Genomic DNA, 12716 nt, shown 5'->3' on the forward strand with positions numbered 1-12716 from the left:
CGGTCCTGCCGGAAGCCCATGTCGCTGAACTGCTCCCAGAGCCTCAGGAACTCCCCTGCCTGCGGAGGCGGAGGACGGAGGGTGTTAGTCCCCGGGAGCTGGGGTGCCTCCAGGCCAGGAGAGCCTGCTCCTGGGCAGCACCTGCAGTTTTCCTGTACTCCTAAGGTGACCGTGGGCCCAACTCCCCATTCCCTGCTAACGAAGGAAAGCCCCAGCCTGGCCCGTCCTGGCTTTGCTCCCATCCTCCTGTGCTTGGTGCTGGGGGCAGGAAGAGTCGGGCTGCACACTGGTGCCCAAAGGGTGAACAGCTGGGGTCTCTGTCCATCCCCCAAACACCACCGAGGTCTCACACCATGCAGCCTCCGCCCTCCTTCCGGCCCCAGCCCCTCTAGCTCCCCCTCCTCATCGCTCCTCCTCAGGAGCTCTCCCTCCCCTCTGTGCCCCCTCACTACCCCCCTTCTCTGTCCACTCCCCACTCCCTCTGTCCCTCCCTCAGCCTCTGTGAAGAGCTGCTGAGCCCAGGTCAACTGCCAATCGGGGACAGGTTGTCTTCATCAGCACTTAGATCGACTATGGGCCACATCTGCATGTGTTCTGGGTTTCCAGGTGGGTGGCCATCTCCCCAGTCAGAGGGTACAAGCCTCTTTCTACTACCCATGGCACCCATCTGGGTATCTGACAAGGAGGGGGCGCTGCATACTATTTGTTGTGTTGATTAAAAGAAATCAAATGAAACCCTTGCCTCTCTCTGTGCTTCCTGTTGGCCCCCACCCCGCTCTGTTCCTCCCACCCCCCTCCATGGTGCATCTCCCTGGGCCACTGCCTTCTCCCCAGGACTGAGCAGGCAGCTATGGCCTGACTCCAAGCACAGGACGGCTCTGCTTGGCCCCCACCTTCCCCAGGGCCTGGGTGGGAGGCCCTGCTCACCTGGCTTTCAGAGAACTGGAACATCTCCATGGCCTCCTCCACCAGCTCCTCCTCGTAGCCCTGCCGCAGCAGCCGGTCACAGGCGCTGAGGTAGCTGAGGAACTGGGTTGGAAAGGGGCAGGGAGGGAGGGGCCGTAAGAGGAGTGGCAGGGGCAGGAGACCAGGGTGGAGCTGACCACCGGGTGGAACGGTCAGCCCACCACACACAACATGGCCCCAGAGACCCCCGTGAGCCAAGAGAAGAGGGACAGAGGCCTCCTCTAGGTCTGGGGACATGTGGATGGCAGTGGGTCTTGACCAACTGTCCCAAGCTGAGGGCTGGAATCTCAGAAAAGGGCTGTTAGTGTGGGTTAGAGTGTTCCTAAAACCTAACCAGGGAGGGGGGTCAGGCCTCAAACATAGTCTCACTCCCCACCCCCAGGCCATCCCATATGCATGAACCACCCACTAAGCCCCGCCTACTCTCCCTGCTGAGCACCCACATGTGGGAAGGTACCCACCCAACCCAGCCACATCTCTGTCATCCAGGACTCCACAAGCCCCTCCTATGCAACAGGTCTGCACCAGCGCTGGAAAGTGCTGGAAGGGGAGGGAGACAGTGGAGGACCTTCTAGGGGTTGAAAACCCATTCAAGTCACTCCCTGCATAAGTCACCAGGGGCTCCTTTGGCCCCCAAGACAAAGCCCTGCCTTATTGTTAGTAGGTGCTGTGGAGTCCGTTTCAACTCAGAGCAACCCCATGTACAAGAGAACGAAACCCTGCCCGGCCCTGTGCCATCCTCACAATCATTGTTGGGCTTGAGCCCATTGTTACGGCTGCTGTATCAATCCATCTCGTTGAGGGTCTTGTTCTTTTTCACTGACCCTCTACTTTACCAAGCACGACGTCCTTCTTCAGGGACTGGTCCCTCCTGATAATATGTCTAAAATAAGCGAGACAAAGTCTGGCCATCTTTGCTTCTAAGGAACATTCTGGCTGTACTTCTTCCAAGACAGATTTGTCCGTTCTTCGGGCAGTCCATGGTGTAGTCAATATTCTTCAGCAACACCATAATTCGAGTGCGTCAATTCTTCTTTGGTCTTTCCCGTGCATATGAGGCAATTGAAAATGCCATGGCTTGGGTCAGGCACATCTCAGTCCTCAAAGTGACATCTTTGCTTTTTAACACTTTAAAGAGGTCTTTTGCAGCAGATTTGCCCAATGTAATACATTGTTTGATTTTCTGACTGCTGCTTCCATGGGCGTTGATTGTGGATCCAAGTAAAATGAAATGCTTGACAACTTCAATATTTTCTCTGTTTATTAGGATGTTACTTATTGGTCCAGTTGTGAGGATTTTTGTTTTCTTTATGTTGAGATGTAATCCATACTGAAGGCTGTAGTCTTTGATCTTCATCAATAAGTGCTTCAAGTCCTCTTCCCTTTCAGCAAGCAACGTTGTGTCATCTACATATCAGGTTGTTAATGAGTCTTCCTCCAAACCGGATGCTGTGTTCTCCTTCATATAGTCCAGCTTCTCGGATTACTTGCTCAGCATGCAGATTGAATAGGTATGGTGAAAGGAGACAACCCTGACGCACACCTTTCCTGACTTTAAACCACAAAGTATCCCCTTGTTCTGTTCAAACGACTGCCTTTTGATGAGGAACTGTACAGGTTCCTCATGAGCACAATGAAGTGTTCTGGAATTCCCATTCTTCCCAACGTTATACATAATTTGTTATGATCCACACAGCTGAATGCCTTTGCATAGTCAATAAAACACAGGTAAACATCTTTCTGGCATTCTCTGCTTTCAGCCAAGATCCATTTGACATCAGCAATGATATCCCTTGTTCCACGTCCTCTTTTGAATCTGGTTTGAATTTCTGGCAGTTCCTCGTCGATGTACTGCTGCAACTGTTTTTGAATGACCTTCAGCAAAATTTTACTTGTGTGTGATATTAATGATACTCTTCTACAATTTCTGCATTCTGTTGGATCACCTTTCTTTGGAACAGGCACAAATAGGGATCTCTTCCAGTCAGTTGGCCAGGTAGCTGTCTGCCTCCTTACTAGGGTTCAAAGGCCTGCTCAGGACCCCTATCCCTAGCCTCAGCTCCTCCTCACCCAGTCTAGGCCTTTGCATATCCGGTTCCCTGAGCCAAGGCCAGCCTCGTTCTCTTCCCTGGAAGCCTCCCTGACCCTGAGTCTGAGTGGGTGCCAGCTGGCCTTGGTGCTCCCGCAGTGTCCTGTGCTCGCCCATTTCAGCACATATAACTGTGTAGTTGCTTTACTTATCTTCCTCATCTTCTCATTCACTAACTTTTTGCTCCACGAGGGGAGGGTTGTGTCAGTCATGTTCACCATTGTGTCCCCAGCACCCAGCAGGGCCGGCAGAAGGAGCTCAATAAATGTATGCCGAGTTTATAAAATGAATTAATAACAGCTTTCAAGGAGCTCCGAATTTAGTGGGGGAGATAAACCAGATATGTGAAAACATCCTTGTCAGGCAAATCAAAGCAGGATTTATAAGGAGTCGGTGACAGATGAGGGTTCCAGATCATAAGAATCATGGGTGTACATTGAGAAGGAGCAGGTCAGGTTTCTGCAGACCTTCGGAGCTCAGCAGAAAGCACAGATCATCTAGACTGATGGTTTTCAAACTGTTTTTGCCTCTGAACTATTGGTTCGGAGCACAAGATGGCTTCAGCAACAACAGGGTAAGGTCAGAGCTGTTCTGGGAGATGTCCTGCCCCAAAGGGACTCCCCAGCTGCCCACTCCACCCTCTGAGTACAGTTTGAAAACCACCCACCCAAGCTTTCACAGTTGAGGAAACTGAGGTCCAGGCAGGAGAAGCCTCACCAGTGCCTTGTTCATCAGAGGGCTGGCTGCTAAAGGAAGAGCTCTGAGCTGGCTTGAAAGTAGACAGGGTTTCCAAAGGTGAAAACAGAAGGGAGGGCAAGGCCAGATGGTGGATGCTCCCTCACCTCTTGGCTCATCCACAACAATGGGTTCTTAGCCTTGGTGCTCATCGCAACCACCTGGGGGGCTTTAACAATGCCAGATGCCTGGCCCCATCTCCAGAGATTCTGCTATAATTGGTTTGGGTTGTAGCCTAGGCATTGGGGTTTTTAAATAACTGTTGCAAAAGACCTCTTTAAAGTGTTAAAAAGCAAAGATGTCACTTTAAGGACTAAGGTGCGCCTGACCCAAGCCATGGTGTTTTCAATTGCCTCATATGAAAGCAAAAGCTGGACAATGAATAAGGAAGACTGAAGAAGAGTTGATGCCTTTGAAACATGGTGTTGGTGAAGAATATTGAATACACCACAGACTGCCAGAAGAATGAACAAATGTGTCTTGGAAGAAGTACAGCCAGAATGCTCCTTAGAAGCAAGGATGGCAAGACTTCATCTCAGATGCTTTGGACATGTTATCAGGAGGGACCAGTCCCTGGAGAAGGACATCATGCTTGGTAAAGTAGAGGGTCAGTGAAAAAGAGGAAGACTCTCAACGAGATGGATTGACACAGTAGCTGCAACAATGGGCTCAAGCATAACAACGATTGTGAGGATGGTGCAGGACCAGGCAGTGTTTCGTTCTGTTGTACATGGGGTCGCTACGAGTCGGAACTGACTCGACCACACCTAACAACAACAACACCAGGTGATTCTAACGTGCAGCCAGGTTTTGAATCACTGACTCAAGGGACGGCTGACTCAGTCCAGTAGGCCCCACGCCAGGCTATATATAGAACCATCTCCAGATCTTTTAAAATTATAGGTCCCCAAGCTCCCCTCAAGAAGTCCTGGTGGCACAGTGGTTAAAGTCGCGGCAGCCAACCAAAAGATTGGGGGTTTGAGCCCACCAGCCACTTCACAGGAAAAAGATATGGCAGTCTGCTTCGGGAAAGATTACAGCCTTGGAAACTTAAGAGGCAGTTCTACTCTGTCCTACAGGGTGATTATGAGTCAGAATTGACTCGATAGCAATGGGTTCTTTTGGGTTTGAGCTCCACCCCATATCCACAGACTGGCACCCTCGAGGGTAGGGCCTGGGAATCGGCATTTGCAAAGATTCAGCTGCTTGTTCAGCTTTGGGCCTACAGGACTGCAGCAGCCACCAGGCCTGCCTCAGGCCCCTGGGAGGGTGTTGGTGTCACCTTCAGACCATGGGATGTCAGGGCTGGAGGGGCCCCCAGAAGTCAATGACTCCAAATAAACTTGCCCCTTCCATTCTATGAATGGGGAAACTGAGGCTCAAAGAGGGGGCCTGGTGTGCCTAGAGTCCCATAGCAAGTCTGAGCCTGGCTTGGCCAGTCCCACACTTGTCCTGCCAGGCATTCAGTGGGCACACTGATCATTGCGGAAGGAAGGAAGGATTGAGAGACAGCATTTGTCTATCTCTTCCTTTTTCCCTGACCCTTCTAAGTGCTCAAGCTCCATCACCCGACACCCTCCCTCCTGGGCCATCTGACATTTATTTCTCCAGTCGAAAAGGATTTACTACCTTGTGTGTCTGTCTGTCAAGAGCCCTGATGGTACAGTAGTTAAATATTTGGCTGCTAACCGAAAGGTCAGTGGTTCGAACCCACCAGCCGCTCTGTAAGAGAAAGACGTGGCAGTCTGCTTCCATAAGGATTTACAGCCTAGGAAATCCTAAGGGGCAGTTCTACTTTGCCCTATAGGGTTGCTATGAGTCAGAATCAGCTCCGGCGGCAGTGGGTTTTGGTTGGGTGTCTGTCTTTCAGGAGGAAAGGAATCTGAACCCAGAGGAGCTGCTGAGTTAATGGTGGAACTGCATAGAACAGAAGGAAAATACCTTGGCTGGGGAGGGAGGATGAAGTCATGCATCCCTCAGCGCCTGGCCCCTGACTGTCCACCAGAAGAGAAGGCCACCCAGCGATCCGTGGGTCAGGCTGGTGGCCAGTTCATGTCTGGAGACACAACTTTGCTGACACGGGGATCCTTCTAGCCCACCCACAGGAAGACCCCTGCCCTGTGAGTTTTGACTAATCATAAGACGCCCCCACCCCCCAGAGATGGCCTGAGACCTTATCCTCATTACTGGGCCTGGAGGGACTAGGGAGGCATGTCAGTGCCCCTACCATGGGTCTGTTTCCTTACAACCCTCCTGGCTGGCTGGCTTCTTGGCCAAGATCCTCACTTTTCTGCAACAGCTGAAGGTAGGAGCAGCTTTAAATCTACTCCTAAATCTCAGATCAGCCTGGGGTGCTGTCCTGTGAGGCTTTTGCACAGAAAATAAGAGCACAGCACTGTGCACCAAAGATTCGGAGTCAGATCGGACTGGCTTCAGTGCTGGTGTCTCCCCTGACTGGCTATAAGAACCTCTCTGGCCTCAGTTTCCTCATTAGCAAAGTGGGGACAATAATAGCTACCTTGCAGAATAGAGAAGACCTAATTGAATGCCTTCAGATTGAAGGACTGGCACAAAGAAGGTGTTCAATAAATGTTAGTACTGCTCACCCCCTCCCCAGCCCCCATTTTAGCCACATGGGGTTACCCTGTTGAAAGGTTTCCTCTAGGACAGAGCATGGACTAATGAACCCAAATGAAGCAGGAGTGGGTGAGGAAGGAGACCAGGTGCATTCCCCACCTCCCCAACCTGGCAGCCCTGCAGCCTTCTTCTGGCTTCAGTTTGTCACTTCATTCTCTATTTGTCCTTCCTTCTCCCAGGAGCAGGCTTCTCCAGACCTCAGGGACCCAACATGCAGCAGTCATCAGTGATTATGGAGAAGGGATCCCAAGCCCTCTGATGGTAGTAGGATGGGGGAAAGGAGTAAGTGCCAACTGCCCTAGAACCTTTCAATACCAGGGTCCAGCTTTCCAACCATGGATAGAAAGAGAGAGAAAGCTGGGTTGGGATGAACTGTCTGCCCCTGATGCTTGCCAAACAATGCAAAGGGGGATGTCACATTGAGGTAGAGGAATGGGGATTCAGACAATGGCATTCAGTATTACTTCCTTCCTTGCCCTGGCCCTGTTCACAATCCTTCTATGCTTCCCTTTTGCTTCAGCCCAGCACTCAAGGTACTCTCAATCTGCCCCCAACTCCCCTTCTCTACCTCATCTCCCACCAGCCTGTATCAGGCACCCTCTACTTCAACAAAACTGGTCCAAATCAGGATTTCCCAAATACTTCCTTCCTGCCTCCATTCCTTTGTTTGCACTGTCCCTCCTGCCTGGAATGCCATCCCTTCTCCTTCCCACCAATTCAGCTCTCATCCATCCTTGAAGTCCAGCTCAAGGCTTGGCACCTCTACGAAGCCTGTCTTGATCACCAGAACCTCATTGTGGTAGATTAAGAATGGCCATAAATTCTTTGCAGCTCCTCTTATCAAGAAACCCATTGCTGTCAAGTTGATTCTGACTCCCGGCGACTCTATAAGACAGGGTAGAACTGCCCCATAGGGTTTCCTAGGCTTTAATCTTTACAGAAGCAGACTGTCACATCGTTCTCACACGGAGCGGCTGGTGGGTTTGAACTGCTGACCTTTCGGTTAGCAGCTGAGCGCTTAACCACTGTGCCACCAGGGCTTCTTCTTATCAAGAGTTAGAGTCTATTTTCCCACCCTTAAATCTGGGCTGGTCTTGAATGGATAAACAAACTATGGTATATCCACACAATGGAATATTACACAACGATAAAGAACAATGATGAAGCTGTGAAACATCGTATAACTTGGTGGAAGCTAGAACTTACTATGCTGAGTGAATTTAGTCAGTCACAGAAGGACAAATACTGTATAAGACCACTATTATAAGAACTCAAGAAAAGGTTTAAACACAAGAAAACATTCTTTGATGGTTACGGGGGTGGAGAGGGTGGATAAGGGTTATTCACTAACTAGATAGTAGATAAAATCATCTTACGTGAAGGGAAGGACAGCACACACTACAGGGGAAGCCAGCACAACTGGACTAAACCAAAGCTAAGAAGTTTCCTAAATACAATCAAATACTTTGAGAGACAGAAGAGCAGGGATGGGGTCTGGGGACCATGCTCTCAGGGGACATATATGTCAACTGGCATAACAAACCTTATTAAGAAAATGTTCTGCATCCTACTTTGGTGAGTGGCGTCTAGGGTCTTAAAAGCTTGCAAGTGGCCATCTAAGATGCATCACTTGGTCCCAACCACTTGGAGTAAAGGAGAACGAAGAACACCAAAGACACAAGGAAAGTATTGGCCCAAGAGACAGAATGGGCCACATAAACCAGAGACTTCATCAGCCTGAGACCAGAAGAACTAGATGGTGCCCAGCTACCACCAATGAACATCCTGACAGGGAACACAACAGAGGGTCCCTGATGGAGCAGTAGAACAATGGGATGCAGAACTCAAATTCTAGTAAGAAGACCAGACTTAATGGTCTGAATGAGACTGGAGGCACCCCGGAAAGCATGGCCCATGGTCTCTCCATCACCCCAGAACTAAAACAATTTCCGAGGCCAACCCTTCAGACAGGGATTGGACTGGACCGTGGGACATAAAATGATACTTGTGAAGAACGTGCCTCTTAGACAAGTAGATACTAGAGACCAAAGGGGCAGCTTCTGTCCAGAGGTGAGATGGGAAGGCAGAGAGAGTTAGGAGCTGGTTGAATGTTCATGGGGAATCAGGGGTGGAGGGGGAGGAGTGCGCTGTCACAGAATGGGGCGAGCAGTTGGGGTCTCATAACAATGTATATAAAAAAAAAAGTTCTGTATGGGAGACTAACTTGAAATGTAAACTTCATTTAATTACAACAATAAAAAAAAAAAATCTGGGCTGGTCTTGTGACATGATTTGACCAACAGAATCAGGCAGAAGTGACTGTGTGTAACTTCCAGCCTAGATCTCAAAAGGTCCTGTAGCTTTCACTCTTGCATTTTTGGAACCAAATCACCATGTGAAAGAAGCCAGGGCTAGTTTGCTAGAGATATGTGACAGATATCACCAATCACCAGACTGTGAGTAAGGCCATCTAATACCATCCAGTCCCGGTTGAATCACCAGACTGTAGCCACATGAGAGGCCCCAGGTAAGACCAGCAGGTGAACCACCCAGCTGAGCCCACCCTAGACTGTCAATCTATAGAACCATGAGCAAATAAATGACTGTTGTTTTCAATCACCAAGTTTTGGGGTAGTTTGATACACAGCAATAGATAACTAAAACGTTCATAACCGTCCTACTCCCAGGTAACCTCTCTTCTGGCACTTTGAGGGTCCTCACTTCCCTGCAGATGTTCTCACGTTCTTAGTCATATTGGGGATCAAAACCTGCTCCCAAATCTTAGAGTAGACTGGGGTGCTATCCTTGGAATGTCTTCATGAGTGTCCATCAGTCTTCCAACCAGAAAATGAACTCTCTGAGAATAGAATCTGGGTGTGGTGGACAGTGTGATGCACCTTCCAGATTCCCCTTCAGTGAAGGACCTGTTGCCCCAGATGCTGGGAGAGTTGGTAGACATCCTTAAACTATCTGACCCTTCAGGGATTGACTCAGCTGCAGAGAGCCACTTCTCTTGTCACTTCTCTTCCTAGGGGGTGACTGAAGCAGGGGTATAAAGACCTGACCATCTCAGCCCCACTCAGGACAACTCTGAAGGTTGATATATGCTACAGAGCTGTGGGATTGGCTGAGGCTGTTGTTGGGCCTGCATCACAGCTCATCTTCTGCCTCTGCCCACTCCTCCTTCTATCCCCTCCCTCCCACAGGATTGGAGACCAAGGGCCTCTTTAATAAACATCCTGCATGTCAAATTCCATCTGTGTTCATTTCCTGGGCAACCCAACATGCAACACTGGGTTTTATGTGCCTTTGTTTTCCCTAGAGCTCCTAGCTGCATCTAAATGCCCAGGAGAGGCATAGTTACTTATTAACTAGATGGATAGATGGGTGAATGGAAAGCGAGAGAGAGATGGCTGTAGGTATCAATGAACTGTTCATTGAGGGAAGTGGTTAGAGCCGCACCATCCAATATGATAGGCACTCGCCACAGGTGGCTATTTAAATTAATTACAATTAAAGAAAATTTAAAATTTAGTTCCTCGGTCACACTAGCCACATTACAGGTGCTCAATAACCACATATGGCTAGTGGCTACTGGATTGGACAGCACAGGTACAAAACATCTCTATCATTGCAGAAAGATCTATTTGGACAGTGCTGGAGAGCTTCTTGGCTGCCCAAAGCTCCAGCCCCCTGTACTTGGGGCAGAGATTGAGGATAGGATTATAATACTGAGACGCCCCAGTAGGCATGGGGATTCTTGATAAATATCTATGGAAGAGGTAGCATTAGGGTCTAGAAATTTGCTTATGAATCCTAATGATTATGGCCATGCCAAGGTTGTGACCAGATCATACTGGGGTTCTGCCTCTACAAAATAAAACTTCACATTAAAGATAAAAACCACATGGCCATTCACCCTGCTCCGGCTCCAGAGCCCCATCTCTGGGCTCCCCACTCACCTGGCTCAGGCTCTGCCTCCCCGTCTTCTGCAGAGCCACGATGGCCCGATGCAGGGGATACCCAAGAGCAACCACAGGCCCGATGAGGTCTTGCTCTTCCTGGCTCAGGGCGGACAGCAGGTCAGCCGCAGAATCGGGGTGCAATTGGTGGGGGTCGAGAGGCTGGGGCAACCCCCCAGGGGGTGGCAGGCAGGTGTACGGGCTGAGGGACTGAAATATAGACAGGCTGAACATGTCAGTTACCACAGGAGGTGACATGCTGCTGGGCTGGACATTTTAAAAGGCATCTTTTCACACATCATCTACTATATAAAGTGTAGGGGCTAATATTGCAGAGGGCTTGGAGTCTTGCAGGCTGGGTTCAAACTCCAGCTCTCTACCATTTACTCGGTTTACTCATATGTAAAATGGAGGCAATCATTGTAGCTACATCAAAGGGTGGTTGTGAGGCTTAAATAAGACAATGGGAGAAAAGTGATTAGCAAAGTGCCTGGCATACAGTAAATGCCAATATTTCATTTACTGCTTTCAACAACCCTGCAAGAGAAATATGATGGGTCCATGCTATTCTCCCATCTTACAGATATTGAACTCTAGGTTCAGAGAAGTTAATGACCTGATAAGCCGCACACACTTGGGACCTGAACGCTATTCAGAATCAAAGTCAAGGCTCTTTACCTCACATCTTGGTATAGCATGGATCTCCCCAGCCAGACCCTCCTTCTTGAGTTGGGCTGGGCTGGGGCTTGGCAGGACATGGGGCAAGGTGGGGACTGGGCACAGCTGCCCCTCAGTTGTGGTGCTGAGGGGATTCAAACAGACCCTGGACTCATCCCCCATGAGGATGTACCATCTGCCAACCCTGACCACACTGACCTTTCCCCTCCCACTCCCCAAGGGAAGCCCAGCTGCTGCCCTGGTTCCTGGGGATGGGGGCGGGGTGAATTCCCCACACAGCCCCACATTGTCAGGGTGTCATCCCAGGGTCTGCCCTTCACTCCCAGGGTGGGGAAATACCCAAAGTTTAGGAGCTGAGTCTACTCTTGTGACCTTGAAAAAGATCCTTAGCCTCTTCCTTCCTCAGTTTCCTCACCTCTAGAACAAGAACGGCATTTGTTCCCTTCCCCACACAGGCTTGCTGCTGAAAGTTAAATTTAATCTCGACCCGGGAAGAGCCTGGCATCAACATCCAGCCCCCGATGTGAGTATGGCTCATCCAGTTTACAGAGTGAGGGGTTCACACTTCCTGCACTTTACAGGTAGAAAAGGGGTGGCTCAGAGAGGTTCAGCAATTTGCCCGAGGTCACACTGCCAGTGAGTGGGAACAGTCAGACCTCAAGTCTGTCTTTTGAATTTGATTTCACCTTGGTCTTATTCTGTTGCATCCATTGCCTGCCTGGGGTGGCTGGGGGTGGGGGCAGAGAGGAGGCAGAAAGCTGTGCCTAACTGCACCTCCTGCTGCCAATCCTGAGCTGCTCATGCCGACATGATATAGACTTTGTGGAATCTGATACTTACACAGTTGGGGAGAGCCCTCTTAAGACAAAGGACACACAATTATGACTATGAAACTAGGTACAAGTCTCTAGAAGGGGCCAAGGGCAGCCCTGAGGCTTTAGCTTCACTGGCTTCACTGTAAATTCACTTCTGCTTCCAGGTTCTTCCGGGTCCACTACGTCTTTCCGGAATTGGCAGCAGCCTGCCCAGCCCTCACCTCTCTCTCAGTGCCTGACCTTCCCACCAGGAGGCAGCTCGGGGCCTTGTCCCACCCTCCCTTGGCCAGCTCTCTCTCTGTCTCTCCCCACACAGGGTCTGGCAGGACGGCCCTGCGCAATGAATATTCCTTGACTGAGCCTCCCACTTCACGCATCCTAGAGCAAACCTCTCCCAATGGAAATCCCTAGATTTGAGTCACATTCATGAATTCAACAGACGTTCACTGAGCACCCCCTATGGGCCAAGTCTGCCGCTGCGAGCTCTGGAAGCAATGACTGCGATCCAGTCACCGCCCTAAAATAACTCATATCGCATTGGAATTGATAGATAACTGATAATTCGATCATCGCAATCACTGTGACCTACACCCTAAGAGGCGAAGCGGGCACAGCGGGAAACGGAGCGCGCGGGGGCCCCTGAGCAGGGTCTACCCAAGCAAAGGGCCGCACGGAGGACACTGCGGTACTGGGCCGGGTGGGCGCAGGTAAGGGTGGGAGTAGCACGGCAAGGAGGCGACCGAGGCTGCCCCCCTGCCTGGGGACCCAGATAGTGGGGCCCTGGCTGGCGCAGCGTGCAGAGTTCTTACCGCGACCGTGGGCTTATGGCTCCTG

At 50.4% G+C, this 12716-nt stretch overlaps 1 protein-coding gene across 1 annotated transcript in view; it reads right to left on the bottom strand.

Moving 5' to 3' along the window:
* Positions 1-12716, bottom strand: part of UBAP1L (ubiquitin associated protein 1 like) — a 23004-nt gene that overhangs the window by 6270 nt on the left and 4018 nt on the right. The window contains exons 3-5 of the mRNA XM_004374795.3: positions 10390-10599; positions 928-1029; positions 2-59 (exon numbers count right to left, since the gene is read on the bottom strand). Of these exons, the coding sequence (XP_004374852.2) occupies positions 2-59; positions 928-1029; positions 10390-10599 (370 nt within the window). The remainder of the gene's footprint in view (position 1; positions 60-927; positions 1030-10389; positions 10600-12716) is intronic.

Source organism: Trichechus manatus, unplaced genomic scaffold (assembly GCF_000243295.1).
Source record: "Trichechus manatus latirostris isolate Lorelei unplaced genomic scaffold, TriManLat1.0 scaffold00030, whole genome shotgun sequence".
Lineage (NCBI taxonomy): Eukaryota > Metazoa > Chordata > Mammalia > Sirenia > Trichechidae > Trichechus > Trichechus manatus.